The sequence below is a fragment of the Lipotes vexillifer genome, unplaced genomic scaffold (genome assembly GCF_000442215.2).
Source record: "Lipotes vexillifer unplaced genomic scaffold, Lipotes_vexillifer_v1.1 scaffold147, whole genome shotgun sequence".
In the NCBI taxonomy this organism is placed as follows: Eukaryota; Metazoa; Chordata; class Mammalia; order Artiodactyla; family Lipotidae; genus Lipotes; species Lipotes vexillifer.
In genome coordinates, this window is record NW_006778796.1 from 1219502 (window position 1) to 1242262 (window position 22761).

Sequence of the window (22761 nt, forward strand, 5' to 3'; positions counted from 1 at the left end):
GTCCGGAGCCTGTGCTCCGCAATGGGAGACGCCACAACAGAGAGGCCTGCATACCGCAAAAAAGGAAAAAAAAAAAATCTGGGGGTCTTTTTTTCCTTTACCTTTAAGTACTTCAGTGTGTATTTCCTAAGAACAAGGGCAGTCTCTTCTAACTACAGTAATCAAAATCAAGATATTTAAAATTACCAATACTGTTTAATTCACAGTCCATATACAGAATTCTTAATTGTTCTAGTATACTTTACATAGCTATTTTTTTCTCCTAGACAAGACCATGCAGAGAATTTATTTAAGTTTCTTTTGTTTAGAATAGATCCCCAACCTTTCTCTGTTTTTCTTGACCTTGACATTTTTAAAGAGTTTAGGCTAGTTATTTTGTATAATGGATCCCAGTTTGGAGTTTCAGGTTATATTTTACTGATAGGGCTATAGAATGATGATGTCTCGTTGTATTGTATGGAGGACACATGTGCTTTGTGTCTTTTATTACTGGTGATGTTAAATTTGATTACTTGGTTAAAGCTGTGCTGCTACTGTAAGTTTACTGTTTTTTTCCTTCTAATTGATAAGTGTCTTGTGGGGAGGTACTTTGAGACTATGTAAATATCTTATTCCTCATCAGACTTTCACTCAGCAGTTAAAGCATCCACAGATAAATTTTGCCTGAATCAGTTTTTACTGTGATAGTTGCAAAATGATGATTTTCTAATTCCGTCATCCCATCTGTTTATTATTTGACATTCTTCTATAGAGAAGAATTTTGCTTTCTCCCCAGTTGTTTTTTTTTTTTTTAAATCAGCGTGGACTCATCAGTTGTTTCTTTTTTATTCACTAGGTATTAGCCTATTATTGCCATTATTATTTATTTTGATACTGCCAGGTTTGGCCAGTGAGAGAGCCTTCAAACTAGTTTCTGTGACATTAAAAAAAATTAACCTTATTGGAAATACAATTTACATACAGTAAACTGTGTATATGTAAAATATACAATTTGATGATTTTGACAACTGTATACATCCATGAAAACTACTACCACAATAAATGTACAGGACATTTCTATCATCTTTATGATGCCTTGTAAACTGAGCCCTTAAAATATGTACAAAGTTTAAAGTCCATATGGAACCACTAGCAAAAGACAAATTTAAATTTGGATGTAGTTCATTCATTACTTTCATAATTATAAATACTTTGGGCATTCCTTGCAGCATTCAGCCTTCTTTGAATTTTAGTAACCTTGCAGAATCATATCTGTTAAAAATGTACTTCCTTGCTTGCTTAACCCCTTTCCAATAGCAGTGCATTCTAAATGTGGAGCTTTGTGATTATGGGGTAGGAAGTCAGTGGTTGAAGTACACTGTAATTCCTTTTTTTTATAACTCTAATTTTTAGGCAGAAAGTTTTTGCATATTGATGTAAATGCCAGGAAGTGAGTACTTTATAAGGTCTTTAGAACTTCAGTGATAAAGGCATAGAGTCCTTTAAGTTTTAATGTAAGAGTTTGATACCTTATGCATTATGACTTAGGGAATTCATGTCCGCTATTCCTGTGTCCTAACAAAATATAACATCTTCTATGTATAACTGGTGTTTTGATAGTCTTTTTTAGTCAGTAAAATGGTGTATGTTTCTGGTAACTGTTAAAAGAATTACCAACTGTACATAATACATTTTTTAATTCGTTTTTTGCTTATAGTATTAGAATGCCATATCCACTGCATTTGTTTATTTTACATAGTTTCTTCTTACACTCCTTTACATTTAGTAGAGCTCTTCTCTTCTTTTGATAAATAAACTGAAGTATATAGGATGATGTTCATGGTTTGACCAGTTAAATTCTAGCTATTACTGCTAAGAAGATAATTCTGACTCTGGACAGTAGGTTGACAGTATTACCTGAGCCTTAGGGTAATTTATTTTTATGCCCTCAGTTTTCATTGAAGGATGGTGGTATAAAAGCTATAAAAAAGCCCCTATTATATTTAGGAATGTGGTAAACTTATAATCTATTCTATTACTCAATGGTTTCTATATAAAATCACAAGATTAGTATCTTTTTAGTAGTCAGTTTCAGGAAAAGCTTTTCCTCTCTAGGGAAGTGTGATGTTTCTGTTTTTATCATGAAATGACTGCCCTTTCATTTTGTCAAATATTCTTAGCCTTTCTTGTTTAGAGTGTCTTTTTGTCACCTTTCAGATTCCACTTATTTCCTAAGTAGGACTTGCTTTCAGTTTTCCTTCGTTTTAATAAAGCCATTGACTATATAAACTGGTATTTTATCCCTTGTTAAGTCTTCTCCCCACATTAAGCCTATAAAAATCTCCATTTTGGGACTTCCCTAGTGGTGCAGTGGTTAAGAATCCGCCTGCCAATGCGGGGGACACGGGTTCAAGCCCTGGTCCGGGAAGATCCTACATGCCATGGAGCAACTAAGCCAGTGCGCCACAGCTACTGAGCCCGCATGCCACAACTACTAAAGCCTGTGCGCCAGAGCCTGTGCTCCTCAACAGAGGGAAGCCACCACAATTAGAAGCCCGTGCACTGCATCGAAGAGTAGCCCCTGCTCACCGCAGACAGAGAAACCTGCTCGCAGCAACGAAGACCCAGCGCGGCCAAAAATAAATAAACAAATTTATTAAAAAAAAAAATTTCCAGTTTGATGTCTAAACAGGCATCTTGAACTAAGATGGTCAAAACTGATCTTCTTTTCTCTGTACCCAAATTTGCTCTGTACAGTCTTCTTCATCTGAGCTAATGGCAACTCCATCCTTCTTTTATTTAGACCAAAGAATTGGATTCACCTTTACTCTTTATAATACCACACTCTATACTTGATTCAGTAACAGACTTTGTCACCTGCTAAATAAATGTACAGAATGTTTTCTTTTACCACCTCAACAGCTGCTACCCTGGTGTAAGTTATCTTTTCCTATATAATTGCAATAGTCTGTTATTTGCCATTACCTCCCTACTGAATGTTAAAGTGCTTACCTTCCAGTAGCTGTCCATTTTACTTAGAGTAAACGCCAAAGTCTTCTTAAATTGGCTGTAGAACCCTCCAAGATCTGGCACCACCAAATGTCTCCCCCCGGCCTCTCTGACTTTATCTCCTACTTAACCATCCCCTTTGTTCTCATTAGTCTTCTTACTGTTTTTAAAGATGTCAGGAACATTTCTGTCTCACAGCCTTTGTACTTGCTGTATACGTTTGCCCTGAATGTTCTTTGAGATATCCTTAGTGGCTTTCAGTTTGATTTCAGGATTCTCCTCGGAAATCACCTTTTCGGTGAGGCCTTTCCTAATAGCTCTGTATAAAACAGCAGAAAGCTTCTATGTCCCATTCTTTAATTCCCTTATCTTCTTTGATACATTTGTTATTATTTCTTATTTATTTTCTTATTGTCTGTCTACCCCCACATTAGAATATACATTTTGTTTTGTTCACTGCTGCATACCTAGTTTCTAAAACGGGGTCGCAGTGTTGCTCAGTGGATGAATGAATGCATAGTGGTTTCAGGTGTACAGAGAACTTTTCAAATACTTTGTCATGTTAAATCCTCATAATTTTTGAAGTTAGTGTCACCTCCACTTTAAAGGTGAAGAAATTATAACTCAGATTATTTAACCACCGAGTGGTGAAATCACAAGTGGAATTCTCTTCTTCTGATTTTTTACTTTACTATTTTATTTAACATATGGGGGTGAGGCTGTTAGGTATTTCTCACTGTTTTAGCTCATGTGTTTGCTTGTCAGTCATGCCTATAGAACTGTCTTTTCATGTACTTTCACCCCTGTGAGAAATATGAGCAGTAATATGTGGGTTTGATGGCATTTCCCATGGACTCAGTGCATTCCCAGATCTGAAATTTAGAAGTTGAAGTGAAATTCTAAATATAAATACTATTATTTAGTTAATTCAACATTCATATGTTTGTTCATTCAGTATATTGAGTGCTTATTGTTGAGCATATTGTGCATGTTTATGGGAATACAATGATGAGCAACATAGTCATGATTATTCCCCATATTTGAAGCTTTTGGTCCATGGAGAAGGAAAAGAATATTAGACAAGTGATTATAATTCAGCATGAGAAATATTTGTGGCAGGAAGATTCAGGGTGCTATAGATGTGTAAAGAGCTAACTCAGACTGGGAAGGATGTAAGGGAATGCACCCCATAGGAAGTTAAAGATTGAGATCTCAGAATGGGTAGGAGATCCCTAGGCAGGTTTGTGGCAGAGGGTAAAGAATGAGCAGAGCAGTTTCAAGATCCTGAAAGAGATTCAATTCAGAGGGATTATAGAGTGTATAGTTGGATGTGGTAAGTTTTGAGGCTAGAGAAATTGTTGGGTAAGGCTTAAGTAGGCATTACAGGACTGGTAGTCAAGTCACAGAGAAGCCTTAGAGGGGAGAGAAATGATCAGATTACTTTATTTATTTATTTATATAAATTTATTTTATTTATTTATTTTTTGGCTGCTTTGGGTCTTTGTTGCTGTGCGTGGGCTTTTCTCTAGTTGTGGTGAGCAGGGGCTACTCTTCGTTGCAGTGGGCGGGCTTCTCATTGCGGTGGCTTCTTTTTTTGTGGAGCATGGGCTCTAGACATGTGGGGTCAGTAGTTGTGGCTCATGGGCTCTGGAGCGCAGGCTCAGTAGTTGTGTGTGGCACACAGGCTTAGTTGCTCTGAGGCATGTGGCATCTTCCCAGACCAGGGCTCGAACCCAGGTCCCCTGCATTGGCAGGCGGATTCTCAACCACTGTGCCCCCAGGGAAGCCCCAGATTACCCTCTGGATAGAGTGGTTTGGTTGCAGTGTCAGGAATGGATTGGAGGAGAATAAGATTGGGGTAGCGAGACCCGTTGAGAGTGTTTTGATAATTTAGGCAGAAATAGTATTAACCTAAACTAGAGGAGTGATCGTGGGAATGGAGAAACATGGGTAGCATTCCTGTGCTAAATAGGCGGTATAAGGAACTGCACCTTGTGATGGTGGGATGATGGGGAATAACTGAGAAAGAAGAGTCGATGGCTACCAGATCTTTGGTCAGTAAGCTGGGTAGATGATGTCATTTGCAGAGAAGGGATAAGTTTTGGGAGAAGATGATGAATTCACTTTTGGAGATGTTGGCTTTGAGTCCTGTGGGGGTGTCAGGGCATCCAAGTGAAGATATTTGGTAGTCAGTTGTATGTGTGTGTCTGAAACCTTGAAAAGAAATTTGGGGTGGATGTCCAAAATTGAGGCTTGAAAGTATGTTAGGTGATACAAGAAACCATGGAGTTGGATGAGATTACCTAGGGAGAATGTCTAGGGTGAAAAAGGAATACAGCCTAAGATAGAATCCTGCGTAGCAACATTTATGGTCTAGGCCAAGACAGAGTAACTAAAAAGAAGACCAGGAAGGCACAGAGAGAGAGCCAGGAGGCAACCTGTGAGTGAGTGGTCATCATGGGAAGGGAGTGTTTCAGGGAGGACATGGACAGTAGTGTGAGATGCTGCTGCAAGGTTAAATAAGATAAGTAAGGTAAGAAATAAAATGTAATCCTGATTTAGGGTTGAAGAAATCATTAATGACCTGGACAAAAGCAGTGAAGAGAGGTGATTGGTAAGTGTAAAGCAGTGTAGCAACATATACTCCAGAATGTTTTCCTTCTTTTCTTAAGAAGGAGAAGTCTTGATCATTTTCAAATGCTAATGGCAGAGGACAAATAGAGAGGGAGAAGCTGAAGATGCAAATTCAGAAGATTGGGACTTATCAGCAGAACAGGATTTACCCAGGAGGTGGGAGGAAATAAGATTTACATTATAGGTATCATGATTAGTTTCAATTTATTGGAAGTACTTCAGAGTTAGTGCCCAGAAGCTGAGGGCAAGATAATCTGACTTTTAATTTCTTCTATAAGAAAGGAGAGAAGTGAAGAATGAGGTGCAGAGTGAAGAGGTCAGAATTTTGAGGAGACTAAAAAGGTCCCAACAGGGATTGTTAAATATTTTGAGCCATGTATCCCTCTGGGCTTTACTGGGCTACTAGAGGGATACATTGCACAAAATGTGTAAGAAACTCTGATAGATTGTTCTTCAGGAGTTCGCGTGTCTTATGTTCATTCTCTTAGGAGGAGTCAATCTGAGGTTTCATTTCATTATTCAGGCTCTGAAAAGGAAGATGATGCTTATTGCTAGTGAGGCACAGGATCCTTGTAGAATGGTGATAGACCCTGGGTGTGCCAAAGGTGGTGGATAGAAATTTGGTGATCTGCAGCCTAGTCTCCAGGAGTTAAGATGGTGCACAATTTACTTTGGTGTCTAATCTCACATTAGCTTTCACCTTGAACTCCTTCCCCTGGTGAGCAGCTTTGTAAGGAAGAATGTTCTGGGGCTTCAGTGCTTTTACTGGTAATATGTTATATGAGTCTTTACAAGTTGTTGTTAGAGCCAGATGCTCTTTCTAAATAATTCTTTTTAGGAACTAAGGAATACAGATTTTAAGTCCATAACACACAAACACAACATTTTCTTAGGAAATTTTAGGAGTATCATAAAAATATTTGAATGATGGTGAAAGATATTCTTCTCTGGAGTAAAAAGAGGGGGAATTTATGCCAGCAACTAAAGTAGATTCCAAGTTCTTCTACTTGGTTTACATGTTTTACCTTAATGTAAGACCCATTCACTTTAATAGTGAACTTGGATTGCTTCCATTAAGTGCTTTGTATTTTCATCAGGTTTCTTACTTTATATTATTTTTCTTTAGCACTCAGTGCAGTTCACATAATGATTCTTGTTTGTTTTTTCAAAAAGTAGTTGTATTTTGGGGCTCTTGGTGGTTTTAAGTCATTTTATGTGGAGGTGCAAGTCATCAAGTAGTTTTTGCTGTAGAGATTTTATGGGAAAGGGAGGAAGGGAGAGTTTTAGGTTTAATAGGAAGATTTGCTGTTAGGTTTTATGACTGACAGTGCCATACATAAAATGCAAATATAATTTTTTTTTAAAGCTTAGCAATGCAAGGACAATCTCTGATGGATAAAACATGGGCATAAAAGTATTAGAAAATATTAGAAATCTTAACCAGGTTAAGATTTCTGTTTTGTCTGATTATGAGACCTTCTGTTTACCCTTTCGCTCCATTCTTTTGTTCTTTTCTCCTCCTTTGTCTCTGCCTGCTCCCCCGACCCGCTGCTTTCTTCCTTCTAGTGTCTATGTTGCCCTTTTAGTTTTTGCTCCTTCTATGTGATCATGCTCTTTCTCACTTGAATAGTTTTCAATAATACATCTTTAAACTTGTTAAAAGTAATAGGCCCTGGGCCAGGCACTGTTTTACGTGCTTTACAGGAATCAACTGATTTAATTCTCATAACAATCCTATGAAGTATCCCATTTTGCAGGTGAAGAAACTGGGCATATACAGTGGAAGAGGTGAGATATGGATCGAGAAGGTTTAACTCTAGAGTTCAAAAGCAATTAGCCTATCCATTAGTACTAGATAATTGAAATATCTATGCATTTATTTTAATGATACATGCTTTAATGACTGTAGTAAAGTTTAGAATCACTAAATCTAAAAGTAACTTTATTTTATGGCTATAATCAAATACTCAAACTGATAATTGCACCTTAGAATCATCTGCTGATTCATAATTGAATTGATTATCAACAATCTTCACACAGGAGGTGTAGTCAAAATGGCATACTAGGAGGACGTGGAATTTGCGTCTCCTCACAACTAGGGCACCTACCAGGCACCCGTGGTAGACCACAGACACCTAAGGGTATGGGAGGAAACCTCAGTGACTGGTGATCTCTCCTTTTGGCTTGTTCTCCCCTCCCCCCACTTTTTTTTTCTGCTGTGGTTTTATTTTACCTTGTTGCAGTTGTTTCAATTATAGTTTTATTTTTCCTAATATATTTTTTATCTTTCTAATTTTATTTTGTTTTTTATTGTTTGATATTGTACTGCTCCTTTTTTCTTTCTTCCTTTTTTTTTTTTTTAATGGCACAACGAAGATTGCAGGATCTTGGTGCCCAGGCCAGAGGTTGGGCCTGAGCTCCTGTGGTGGGAGCTGAGTCCAAACCACTGGACTAACAGAGAACCTCAGATCCCAGGGAATACCAATTGGAGTGAGGTCTCCCAGAGGTCCTCATCTCAGCACCAAGACCCAGCTCTATCTAACTGCCTGCAAAATCCAGTGCTGGACGTCTCAGGCCAAACAACCAGTAAGACAGGAATACAGCACCACCCATCAAAAAAAAAAAAAAAAGAAACGACAAAAAAATATGTTACAGACGAAGGAGCAACATAAAAACCTACAAGACCAAATAAATGAAGATGAAATAGGCAACCTACCTGAAAAAGAATTCAGAGTAATGATAGTAAAGATGATCTAAAATTTCAGAAAGAGAATGGAGAAAATATAAGAAACATTTAACAAGGGTCTAGAAGAACTAAAGAGCAAACAGTGGTGAACAACACAATTACTGAAATTAAAAATACTCTAGAAGGAATCAATAACTGAATAACTGAAGCAGAAGAAAGGATAAGTGAGCTGGAAGATAAAATGGTAGAAATAACAGCCAGGGAGCAGAATAAAGAAAAAAAGAATGAAAAGAATTGAGGATAGTTTCAGAGACCTCTGGGAAAACATTAAATGCACCAACATTCGAATTATAGGGGTCCCAGAAGAATAAGAGAAAAAAAAAGGGTCTGAGAAAATATTTGAAAAGATTATAGTCGAAAACTTCCCTAACGTGGGAAGGGAAATAATGAAGTCCAGGAAGCACAGAGAGTACAGTACAGGATAAACCCAAAGAGAAACATGCTGAGACACATAGTAATCAAACTATCAAAAATTAAATACAAAGAAAAAATATTAAAAGTAGCAAGGGAAAAGCAACAAGTAGCATACACGGGAATCCCCATAAGGCTAACAGCTGATTTTTCAGCAGAAACTCTGCAAGCCAGAAGGGAGTGGCAGGACATATTTAAAGTGATGAAAGGGAAAAACCTTCAACCAAGATTACTCTACCCAGCAAAGATCTCGTTCAGATTCAATGGAGAAATTTACAGATAAGCACAAGTTAAGAGAATTCAGTACCACCAAACCAGCTTTACAACAAATGGTAAAGGAACTTCTCTAGGCAGGAAACACAAGAGAAGGAAAAGACCTACAAAAACAAACCCAAAACAATTAAGAAAATGGTCATAGGAACATACATATTGATTAATTGATTAAGGTACATATGTATGTACCTTATGTACATACATGTACATAAGGTACATACATACCTTAAATGTAAATGGATCAAATGCTCCAACCAAGAGACATAGACTGGCTGAATGGATACAAAAACAAGACCCATACAACTGCTGTCTACAAGAGACCCACTTCAGACCTAGGGATATATACAGACTGAAAGTGAGGGGATGGAAAAAGATATTCCATGCAAATGGAAATCAAAAGAAAGCTGGAGTAGCAATTCTCATATCAGACAAAATAGACTTTAAAGTAAAGAATGTTACAAGAGACAAAGAAGGACACTACATAATGATCAATCCAAGAAGAAGATATAACAATTGTAAATACCGATGCACCCAACATAGGAGCACCTCCATACATAAGGCAAATGCTAACAGCCATAAAAGGGGAAATCGACAGTAGCACAATCATAGTAGGGGACTTTAACACCCCACTTTCACCAATGGACAGATCAGCCAAAATGAAAATAAATAAGGAAACACAAGCTTTAAAAGACACATTAAACAAATGGGCTTAATTGATATTTATAAGACATTCCATCCAAAAACAACAGAATACACTTTCTTCTCAAGTGCTCATGGAACATTCTCCAGGATACATCATATCATGGGTCACAAATCAAGCCTTGGTGAATTTAAGAAAATTGAAATCGTATCAAGTATCCTTTCCGACCACAATGCTATGAGACTACATATCAATTACGGGAAAAAATCTGTAAAAAATACAAACACATGGAGGCTAAACAATACACTACTAAATAACCAAGAGATCACTGAAGAAATCAAAGAAGAAATCAAAAAATACCTAGAAACAAACGACAATGAAAACACAACAACCTAAAACCTGTGGGATGCAGCAAAAGCAGTTCTAAGAGGGAAGTTTACAGCAATACAATCCTACCTCAAGAAACAAGAAACATCTCAAATAAATAACCTAACCTTACACCTAAAGCAATTAGAGAAAGAAGAACCAAAAAACCCCAAAGTTGAGGAAGGAAAGAAATCATAAAGATCAGATCAGAAATAAATGAAAAAGAAATGAAGGAAACAGTAACAAAGATCAATAAAACTAAAAGCTGGTTCTTTGAGAAGATAAACAAAATTGATAAACCATTAGCCAGACTCACCAAGAAAAACGAGAAGACTCAAATCAATAGAATTAGAAATGAAAAAGGAGAAGTAACAACTGGCACTGCAGAAATACAAAGGATCAAGAGAGATTACTACAAGCAATTATATGCTAATAAAATGGACAACCTGGAATAAATGGACAAATTCTTAGGAAAGCACAACATTCCGAGACTGAACCAGGAAGAAATAGAAAATATAAACAGACCAATCACAAGCACTGAAATTGAAACTGTGATTTAAAATCTTCCAACAAACAAAAGCCCAGGACAAGACGGCTTCACAGGCAAATTCTATCAAACATTTAGAGAAGAGCTAACACCTATCCTTCTCAAACTCTTCCAAAATATAGCAGAGGGAGGAACACTCCCAAACTCATTCTATGAGGCCACCATCACCCTGATACCAAAACCGGACAAAGATGTCACAAAAAAAGAAGACTACAGGCCAATATCTCTGATGAACATAGATGCAAAAATCCTCAACAAAATACTAGCAAAGAGACTCCAACAGCACATTAAAAGGATCATACACCATGATCAAGTAGGGTTTATCCCAGGAATGCAAGGATTCTTCAATATAGGCAAATCAATCGATGTGATACACCATATAAACAAATTGAAGGAGAAAAATCATATGATAATCTCAATAGATTCAGTAAAAGCTTTTGACAGAATTCAATACCCATTTATGATAAAAACTCTCCAGAAAGTAGGCATAGAGGGAACTTACCTTAACATAATAAAGGCCATATCTGACAGACTCACAGCCAGCATTGTTCTCAATGGTGAAAAACTGAAAAAACTGAAACCATTTCCTCTAAGATCAGGAAGAAAACAAGGTTGCCCACTCTCACCACTGTTATTGAAGATAGTTTTGGAAGTTTTAGCCACAGCAATCAGAGAAGAAAAAGAAATAAACGGAATCCAAATCAGAAAAGAAGAAATAAAACTGTCACTGTTTGCAGATGACATGATACTATACATAGAGAATCCTGACAGTGCCACCAGAAAACTACTAGAGCTAATCAGTAAATTTGGTAGAGTAGCAGGATACAAAATTAATGCACAGAAATCCCTTGCATTCCTATACACTAACGATGAAAAATCTGAAAGAGAAAATTAAAGAAACACTGATTTACCATTGCAATCAAAAGAATAAAATACCTAGGAATAAACCTACCTAAGGAGACAAAAGACCTGTATGCAGAAAACTATAAGACACTGATGAAAGAAATTGAAGATGATACAAACAGATGGAGAAATATACCATGTTCTTGGATTGGAAGAATCAACATTGTAGAAATGACTATACCAACCAAAGCAATCTCCAGATTCAGTGCAATCCCTATCAAACTACCAATGGCATTTTTCACAGAACTAGAACAAAAAATTTCACAATTTGTATGGAAACACAAAAGACACCTAATAGCCAAAACAATCTTGAGAAAGAAAAACAGAACTGGAGGAATCAGGCTCCTGGACTTCAGACTATACTACAGAGCTACAGTAATCGAGGCACAGAAACAGAGATATACATCAGTGGAACAGGATAGAAAGCCCAGAGATAACCCCATGCACATATGGTCACCTTATTTTTGATAAAGGAGGCAAGAATGTACAATGGAGAAAAGGCAACCTCTTCAGTAAGTGGTGCTGGGAAAACTGGACAGCTACATGTAAAAGAACAAATTACAGTACTCCCTAACACCATACACAAAAATAAACTCAAAATGGATTAAAGACCTAAATGTAAGGCCAGGCACTATAAAACTCTTAGAGGAAAGCACAGGCAGAACACTCTATGACATAAATCACAGCAAGGTCCTTTTTGACCCACCTCCTAGAGAAATGGAAATAAAAACAAAAATAAGCAAATGGGACCTAATGAAATTTAAAAGCTTTTGCACAGCAAAGGGCACCGTAAAAAGACAAAAAAAAAAAAAAAAAAACCCTCAGAATGGGAGAAAATATTTGCAAACAAAGCAACTGACAAAGGATTAATCTCCAAAATATACAAGCAGCTCATGCAGCTCAGTATCAAAAAAAAAACAAACAATACAACACAAAAATGTGCAGAAGACCTAAATAGACATTTCTCTAAAGAATATATACAGATTGCTAATAAACGCATGGAAAGATGCTCAACATCACTAATCATTAGAGAAATGCAAATCAAAACTACAATGAGTTATCATCTCACAGTGGTCAGAATGGCCATCATCAAAAAATCTACAAACAATAAATGTTGGAGAGTGTGTGGAGAAAAGGGAACCCTCTTGCACTATTGGTGGGAATGTAAATTGGTAAAGCCACTGTGGAGAACAGTATGGAGCTTCCTTAAAAAACTAAAAACAGAACTACCGTATGACGCCACAATCCCACTACTGGGCAGATACACTGAGAAAACCATAATTCAAAAAGAGTCATGTACCACAATGTTCTTTGTAGCACTATTTACAGTAGCCAGCACATGGAAGCAGCCTAAGTGTCTATCAACAGATGAATGGATAAAGAATACGTGGTACATATATACAATGAAATATTACTCAGCCATAAAAAGAAACGAAATTTAGTTATTTGTAGGGAGGTGGATGGACCTAGAGTCTGTACCACAGAGTAAAGTAAGTCAGAAAGAGAAAAACAAACACCGTATGCTAACACATATACGGAATTTTAAAAAATTGCTTCTGAACAACCTAGGGGCAGGACAGGAATAAAGACGCAGACGTAGAGAATGAACTTGAGGACACAGAGAGGCAGAAGGGTAAGCTGGGATGAAGTGAGAGAGTAGCACTGACACATATACACTACCAAATGTAAAATAGATAGCTAGTGGGAAGCAGCTGCATGGCACAGGGAGATCAGTTCCGTGCTTTGCGACCACCTAGAGGGGTGGGATAAGGAGGATTTCAGGGAGGAGATATGGGGATGTATGTGTATGTATAGCTGATTCACTTTGTTATACAGCAGAAAGTAACACAACACTGTAAAGCAATTATACTCCAATAAAGATGTTAAAAAGAGAAAAACAATCTTCACACAAAGAAAATTCCCTATGTGGTTTCACTCCTGAATTCTGTCAAGCATTTAATCTTCCACAAATTCTTTCAGATTTCTTAGGTCTGTATGACTTTAGGAATTATAACACTTTATCTCATGAAGATAAACACAGAAATCCTCAACAAAATATTAGCACATCAAATCTAGCAAAGTATGTAAATGTTAATACATTATGACTAATGCCGTTTATTCTATGCATTCAAAAGTTGATATAGTCTAACATTAAAACGTTTAAAGGAGAAAAACCATATGGTCATCTCAGTAGATGCAGAAAGATTTTTACGTATTCAGCACTTAACGATAAAAACTCTTCATAATAGCAACAGAAGGGAACTTTCTCAATTGGATAAAGTTCATCTTTGAAGAACCAGCTAACGTTCTTAATGGTAGGTAAATAGTGATATACCTGTCTGATGGAATACCTATTAGTGATAAAAAGGAATGAAGTGTGGATGCATGGAACACATATTATACCTAGCAAAAGCAGGAGATACAAAAGACTTATGTGCTGTATGTTTAATTTATATGAAACTTTTAAAAAGGACATATCTATACTGACAGAATGAAGATCTGAAGTTTCTTGAGACTTGAGGGTAGGAAGAATTGACTGGGATCGTGTGTAAGTGTCCTTTTCAGGGTGACAGGGATATTCTGTATCTGGATTATTGTGGTTACATGGTGCATACATTTGTCAAAAATTATTGTAATATCCATTTAAAATGGGTTCATTTTATTGTATGTAAACTTTCTTTGAGTAAAATTTATTTAAAAATATATCGCCAAAATATATGTGGCTTGGGCTAACGTTGCAAGTGGTTAGGGTAGATCACTGTACTTGTTAGCATTACATTTCTTAAGTTCATAAAAGTTGTTTCTGTTGACTTCTTCTCAGATAGTTTCAAATGTGTGATTAGAGGCTTTTGTTGTCTGAGTCATTATGTTAAAATATTTAGGACTGGTTTTGGGGTCATCTGGAATTCAGTTCAAATGTTGGCTTTGTTACTTACTTGTATGGCCTTGGGAAAGTTCTGAATAACTGCCCATTTTACTTATTGTGAAAATGAGGAGTAACAGTGCTTAATGTTAAGCCTGTAGGTGATTATGTAAATTAGATATAATTCATGTATAGTGTTCAGCAAATAGCTGGCACAGATTAAGCCCTGAATAAATGGTAACTACCATTTTTATTATTTCCTCTGTTGTTCTTAACCATTAAACTTCAACAGACTGCTTAATTAAATGAACTGAAATCATGTATTTTTCCCTACCCCTCAGCCCTCATTCTGAAATGTTTCTGGAATCTTCTTGGATGATTACTCTAGAACTTTTTTCTTAGATTATTAATTACTTCACCCCTGAGTTTAAATGACAGGCCTTGAACTGTGGACTTTTTAAAATAAAAACTTGCTAATATTACCAGTTTTTATATTCAGAAAATCACCCTAATTTTGATCAGTTTGGGTCATGTAACTTCTTAAAATGATTAACTTTATCTCTTTAATGTTTCTGTCTTACATTATTTCATGTTTGTGCAAGAGCTGTAAACTTTGATATGTTCTTCTTAAGGACCTGGTATACTGTGCTTTCCTGGATTTCTGATTAGCATTTTACTAATTAGGAATACCTAAAATTGTTTTAAACAACATTAAAAAAATCAGTATAAAGTGCATCTTATTCTTTGGGATATTTTAATACTCAGTCATTTTATTATTTTTATACCATATTATTTTATACCATTTTTTATTAGGAGGTATAGAATATAAATACTGCGGAAGGGGAATGTCAACGTTTTTGTGATTTTAGGTGTCATTCTTTAAAAACAAATTATCCTTTCAGAAACTGTTTTGACTGGGTCTACCTCACCTTTACCTTCTCCGGGAAATGGGAACGAAACTGCACCTGGATCAGTTACCCAGCCAAAGAAAATCCGAGGAGTTGGATTTGGAGATATATTTAAAGAAGGCTCTGTGAAACTTAGGACAAGAACATCCAGTAGTGAAACAGAAGAGAAAAAACCAGAGAAGGTAGTAATGATGAGCTTTCCTTAGATTAACCCCATTCATTCTTTCATTAAGCTTTTTTTAAAATGTAAAAGTTAGTTTGCAACTCTGTTACCTTTTCTTTTTTGAGATTGCCAATAATAGATTATGAATGAGAAGACTGTGAGAAACTGTTTTCAAGTTTAAGTGACTTACTTTAATGTTTATGTTTGATTCTTATAAAATTGGATTTTGGGGGGTAAATTTTACACAAACTTTTCTTAGTGGAAACTTTAGAATTTTTAGTTATAGTGTAAAAATAGAAAAGGCAAGTTTTTGTTTTCCTTTTAAAGCTAAAATTATATGTTTTCTTTCAATTTGAAGTAGGCTTAAAATGGGCCTTTTTTTTTTTTTAAATAGGATTTACTCTTTTTTTTTTTTTTCTTAATTAATTAATTTATTTAGGGCTGTGTTGGGTTTTCGTTTCTGTGCGAGGGCTTTCTCTAGTTGTGGCAAGTGGGGGCCACTCTTCATCGTGGTGCGCGGGCCTCTCACCATCGCGGCCTCTGTTGTTGCGGAGCACAGGCTCCAGACGCGCAGGCTCAGCAGTTGTGGCTCATGGGCCTAGCTGCTCCGCGGCATGTGGGATCTTCCCAGACCAGGGCTCGAACCCGTGTCCCCTGCATTAGCAGGCAGATTCTCAACCACTGCGCCACCAGGGAAGCCCCAAAATGGGCCATTTTAAAGTGAATTCTCAGTGAGATATTAAGTTAATTAGGCACTGCTTAACTTTACTCTGGATTGTCAGCAATGGTGAAATCTAATTGCTAGCCCTAGATGTATGGAGAACTTTATTTTTTATTAGCATTTCACTGGCATTGTGAAGTAAATCAAAGTGAATGTACCATACTAATAAGAGATTTTAAAATAAACTGTTAAGTTTCTATTGTGTGGGGGAAATAGCTACAATCTTTAGAGTATAGTCTTCCTGGTGTTAACACCTTGGAGATTAGATTGAGTACTTCACACAGGTGGCTTATCCCTTGACTTTTAAAGCATTGTTTCCCTTGTAGTGCTCATTTGTATGTCTTATTTAACTCGTAAGATTTTAAAATATTTTAGTATTTACTTGCCTTTTTTAGTTACATTTCACTTAGAAGACTGTTTTGGTTGGTGAAATATATTCTGATGTTTTCTCCTAAAATGGTTAGTTGCAACATTTTTTTTTTTCCTTTCCCAGCTTGTTACATATTTTCTCATGTAATAATAATTTGGGTTCAGGAAAGAGAACTTGTACTTTCTGTCCTGCCCTCTCCTAGCTCTGTGACTGTCTGGCACTAAGATTATTAATTAATTCTTGGTTTTAAAGGTAAAGATTAGAGTTCTTGTTGTTGGAATAGTGCTCTATAGTCATGTAATAGCTAGGAATGTCTAGAAGCAATGTCTGCATTATGAGGGACATTAAGCTAGATGATCTGGGGTCGCTTTCTAACTCTGAAGCTTATGATTATATTGAATAACTTTATTTGATTAATGATTATACCAGTAATCTTTCATTTACCATTTTTAATGTCCACTAAAGAGTTGTTAATGAGAGTAGTCTCAGGGTTACCGTATAGGAGGGCCTTGGAAAGCTTTCTTTGATCACTGATCTAGGAATTGATAAAGTAGGGAGCACATTTGCTATGTTTGTAGGACCAGATTGGAAGATATGATGGTTAAAATTAGGAGAAATTAAAGTGAGCATCTTAAAAGATAACTAGAACACACAATGAAAAGTAAATTAGCAGTATGTTCAGATTTTTAACTAATGAAATCCAGGGTCAAATGTAGTGTTACTTCTGAGGACAGAACTCAAGGAAACACTAGTACAAGATGAAGGACTTCCTGTAGTCAATTACAATGGAAAATTGCCTACTAGACTATATATTGTTACAAAGGGCTGTAACATTACCTAAATGTTTTCATTCTGATAGCAGCAGTCAGAATAAAGACTTTATTTTATACTCTGTCTCATTGTAAGGAAGTTTAATGCAGTTGTTTTAAGAGTCCACCTTCTGGAGTCAGACTTTCTAGGTTCAAATCTGGGCTCCACTACTAAATTATTTTTATTGTGGGCAAGTTACCTAACTGCCTCCTAACCCATGAAAGGAGTGGATGATAGTGCCTACTTTATGCAGATTGTTCTAAGGATTAAGTTACAATGTATGTAAAGTGCTTATTAGCTCAGAGATTGGTACATGGTAAATTTTCAAATGCTATTTTTATTTATTTTAGAGGTTCTAAAATAAATCACAGTATTATGGGTATCAGAGTATGTTTATTATCCTTAAGATAGGGAATTTTAAAAACTAGATGTTCTGGGCTATCATTTAAGTAGCTCTTCAGATATTTATCTTTTTCATGGCAGTTTTCAGTCACATTACTAACCTGGCTATAAGTACCATTAGGGAGAGCTAGATAACTGTTAATGGAAATTTTGTTTTAACATTATTAGCTTTGTTCTAACTTAAAATAATTGACACCATCCTTTCTATTCTAGCCCTTAATCACACAGTCACTAGGATCCAAAACTCAGAGTGTGGAGATAACAAAAACAGACACTGAAAGTAAAATTAAAGGTAAGTGTTTGAATGAAATTTTCATATTAAGAATGAAGCATGCTCAAATATATTATTAGATTTGTTGAAGACATTTGTTACATTGTACTGCTTCATCGGAGTGTTAAATCCTCCTAGATGTAAGCACCATGAGGTCAAGGATTTTTGTGTGCTTTGTACACTGATGTATCTGATACAGTTAGAACTGTGCCTAGAACATAGTAGGCATGTAGTAACTATTTGAATGAATGAGTAATGAAATTGTTACTTAATTCAACATATAGTATTGGCCAAAATTATTGAAATCATCTCTAGAAGCTTCTAGTGTACATTTCTTTAGACAAAATAGAGGCTTAATAAGTATTTGCTGAAAGAACCAATTTATAGAAGCTTCATTATTTACATTTTTCATTTTAGCTAAAGAATATTGTAGAACGTTGTTTGCCTATGCAGGTACTAATGAAGATGAACTTACTTTTAAAGAAGGGGAGATAATACAGTTGATAAGTAAGGTAAGACTTTTCTCAGTTTTCAGTGAATCACTTAATTTATTCATAGAAATATTTTTCAGTAGTCTTGCATTCCCACTAGAATGTAAGCTCTAGAAAGGCTGTGACTTTGTCTTGTTTATTTCTGTGACCTGAGAACCCGGCACGCAGTAAGTGATCAGAAAGGTTTTTAAGCAAATGTTTATTGTCTGCCTTTGTTATAATTGATGTATTGGAAATTATTTTTACCATGAAGTTGTGTTTTTTCTCTAACCACACCACCCCCCGCCCCCCCAGGGTTCTGTTCTCATTTCCTATTTTACCTCATTGCTTTTTTTTTTTTTTTCGGTATGCGGGCCTCTCACTGCTGCGGCCTCTTCCCGTTGCGGAGCACAGGCTCCGGACGCGCAGGTCCAGCGGCCATGGCTCACGGGCCCAGCCGCTCCGCGGCATGTGGGATCTTCCCGGACCGGGGCACGAACCCATGTCCCCTGCATCGGCAGGCGGACTCTCAACCACTACGCCACCAGGGACGCCCTACCTCATTGCAGTTTTTTGCCCCATCTAATGTTCGTTGTAGTGTTTGTAATATAAAAAGAAAAAGAAGAAAAATAGGGAAACAGCTTAAATGTCCATCAATATATAATGGTTATGAAATGTCATACTATATAAAATGATGCAGCTATTTCAAAGAATGAGGTAGTTTTATAACTTGGAATAAATTAAGAAAAAAGAAAACCCTACAGTATTGGGGTGTGGGCAGAGTCCTGTAATAACTGTAATAGAGAAATATTAAAGTATTTGTTTTTGCTATATCCCTTTAAAGTAATTTTTGAAATTTCTCCCATTGTTTTAAATTGACTCAACAGATTGTTTAGTGTATGTAATTAAAAGAAGTTTTTTCATTGAAGTATAATTGACCTACCACACTATGTTAGTTCCAAGTGTACAACATAGTGGTTTGATATTTCTATACATCTGTTATTTCTAGTTACCATCTGTCACCAGACAAAGTTATTGCAATATTATTGACTATGCTCCCGATGTTGTACATTTCATCCCTGTGACTCATGTATTTTGTAACTGGAAGTTTGTACCTCTTAAGCTCCCTCACCTCTTTTACTCATCCCTCCCAACCTCTTCTCCTCTGCCAACCACTGGTATGTTTTCTGTATCTGTGAGCCTGTTTCTGTTTTATTATGTTTGTTCGTTCCTTTTGTTTTATAGATTCCACATATAAGTGAGATGGTATTTGTCTCTCTGTCTTATTTCACTTAGAATAATACCCTTGCGGTCCATGCATGTTGTCACAAATGGCAACATTTTATTCTTTTTTGTGTCAGTCATATTACATTGTAATATACATTATATACATATAAAACATATATATAGGGCTTCCCTGGTGGCACAATGATTGAGAGTCCGCCTGCCAATGCAGGGGACGTGGGTTCGTGTCCCGGTCCGGGAAGATCCCACATGCCACGGAGCGGCTGGGCCCGTGAGCCATGGCCACTGAGCCTGCGCGTCCGGAGCCTGTGCTCCGCAACGGGAGAGGCCACAACAGTGAGAGGCCCGCGTACCGCAAAAATAAATAAATAATATATATATGCATATATACATATATATACATGGTAATGTACATTTTATATATATATATATTTTTATATATATATATATATATATGAAACACATCTTAATTTAAGATGCTTACTGATGGATATTTAAGTTGCTTACATATTACATATCTGGGCTATTGTAAAGAATGCTGCCGTGAACATAAAGGTGCATATCTTTTCGAATTAGTGTTTTTGTTTTTGGAAAAATACCAAGAATTAGAGTTGCTGGATCATATGATAGTTCTATTTTTAATTTTTGAGAGGTCTCCGTTCTGTTTTACATAGCAGCTGCACAAATTTACATTCCTACCAAAAGTGCTCGAGGGTTCTCTTTTCTCCACATCTTCCCCAACACTTGTTATGTGTTGCAGTTGTGATTATCCTGACCTTTGTGCATGACCTCCCCAGGGGTGTGGGTCTTGATTATACTGTCTCTCTGCCCCTCCAGCCTGTTTCATTGTGGTTCCTTCTTTATATCTTTAATTGTGGAAATTTTTTTCTGCTAGTCATTCGCATTGATAGTTGCTCTAGTGTAAATAGTTTTAATTTTGGAGAGGGTAAGCTCAGGGTCTGCTTACTCTGTTCTCTTGACCAGTCCCCCCCAGTGCATATAATTTTTAATACACATGGAGATTGGATTGATAACAACTAATTTCTCATGGAAGGGTATTTGGAAGGAACTGTAGAAGATTCTGTTGACTTCTAAAGCAAATGAATAATGTGGTTAATTTTGGGTGTATAAAGTGTTGAAAAGAATGTTAAGATACAGTTTGGAAATTTATATTCTGTCGCCACCCGCTTCTTCTACTTCCTTTTCCTTTCTCTTCTCTTTTTTATCCTTGTAAACTGAATTTTTAAAAAAATTATTTATTTGTTTGTTTGTTTATTTATTTATTTATGGCTGCCCTGGGTCTTAGTTGTGGCACACGGGATCTTCGTTGCAGCATGCAGGATCTTCACTGTGGCACGTGGGATCTTTAGTTGTGTCATGCAGGCTTCTTAGTTGCGACATGAGGATTTCTTAGTTGAGGCATGCAGACTCTTAGTTGCAGCATGCTTGCGAGATCTAGTTCCCTGACCAGGGATCGAACCCAGGTCCCCTGCATTGGGAGTGTGGAGTCTTACCGACTGAACCACTCGGGAAGTCCCCTGAATTTTTAAATTATTTGACTAATTAAGAAATTAAACTTAATTTTATAACTGCTGCTTGAAGTAATGTGTGGGCAATATATTTTTTTAGGAGGACCTCAAAGTCTGTTGGGTCTTTATTTTTCCTTGTAGCAACAATGAAATTCAGTATTTTCCTATTTTGTTGCTAACTTTTTTCTTATTTAGAGATAACCCCTATTATCTTCATTCTTCATTTTTGCGGTTTAGGAGACTGGAGAAGCTGGCTGGTGGAAGGGTGAACTTAATGGTAAAGAAGGAGTATTTCCAGACAATTTTGCTGTTCAGATAAATGAACTGGATAAGGACTTTCCTGTAAGCTTTTCTTTTTCAGTGATGATAATAATTTAAAAATCCTTTTGCCAATATTTCTTAAAAAACAAGTTTTTTACATAGTAACTGAATAATTTTCTGAGGGGATTTCAGATTTATATAATCAGGTGAAAGTTATCTGAATTATGGTAAAACAAAACAATGTATCAGTTCTGTGCTTTATTCCTGTTTTCCTTTCCCCCTAACTAAAAATTAACCTAGTCTTTATTACTTTATTATAATTAAAAGAAAAAAGGCTGCCCATACTATTTAGACAAATTAGCACTTGACTGTAAGAAAAATTATAATTTTTATTTAATTTTGTTGAAAATTTTTATTTTAAGGTACTATTGATTACTATTACTCTGTCACTGCATTTTTGGGAGAGTGAGAAGAAGGCTTTGCCTGCTTACAGGATTTAATGTATCTATCTCATGTCTCACAGTGAATAAAGTGAGACTGAGTCATTCATCAGTGATCTTTTGCTTTTCTACAGCTTGATCGCCTATGGAGGGATGAATCTAATTGAGTTTTTAAATTAGAGGGCAAGAGTTATACAGAGAACAGACACACCCCAGCAAGACAGTCTACTATATTTGATTTAAGTCAGTGCAGAAATCTCTAACCTTTGCAGTCTTTCATTTAAAGTAAATTACAAGAGGATAATGTATGAAGGCTTACACTCTCTGAGATTCTTCCTTTGCTAGATTTCGTTCAGTATTAATTCATCAGCCTTCGGGTGTGCTTTATTTTTATATTCTTGTTAATGAACACATTTTCTTTTTTTGGTTTTTATTAGGTGTTTATGCAATATTGATTATCAGTTATTTTTTTAATTTGGAAAAACCAAATTCACATACTTAGAAATGTGTCTCAAGTTTTTTAAGGCAAAAATGAGTGAATGAGTAAACCCAAGAGAATTTTAATAAACTGAAAAACAGACCTTTGCCTTTAATCTTCTTTTTGAGAGTTCTGAATAACCAAGGGTGAAAGCTTGATATATTTATTAGCTACTCCTATTCTTTTTAAACAAAGTCTCTTTCTCTCTCCCTTTCCCTGCCACCCCTCCTTCCCCCACAAAAAAAAACTCAGCTGTTAAAAGAGTGGTAAAATGGTGCATAGGAATCTTAAAATAGGGGAGGCAGGAGAGAATATTTTTGCT

General features: G+C 36.3%; 1 protein-coding gene across 2 annotated transcripts in view; it reads left to right on the forward strand.

Moving 5' to 3' along the window:
* CD2AP (CD2 associated protein) overlaps window positions 1-22761 on the forward strand; it is a 108226-nt gene that overhangs the window by 57118 nt on the left and 28347 nt on the right. For both annotated transcript variants that reach the window (XM_007451910.1, XM_007451909.1), the window contains exons 6-9: window positions 15274-15461; window positions 17959-18037; window positions 18434-18528; window positions 21498-21602. In XM_007451910.1, coding sequence (XP_007451972.1) covers window positions 15274-15461; window positions 17959-18037; window positions 18434-18528; window positions 21498-21602 — 467 coding nt within the window. The remainder of the gene's footprint in view (window positions 1-15273; window positions 15462-17958; window positions 18038-18433; window positions 18529-21497; window positions 21603-22761) is intronic.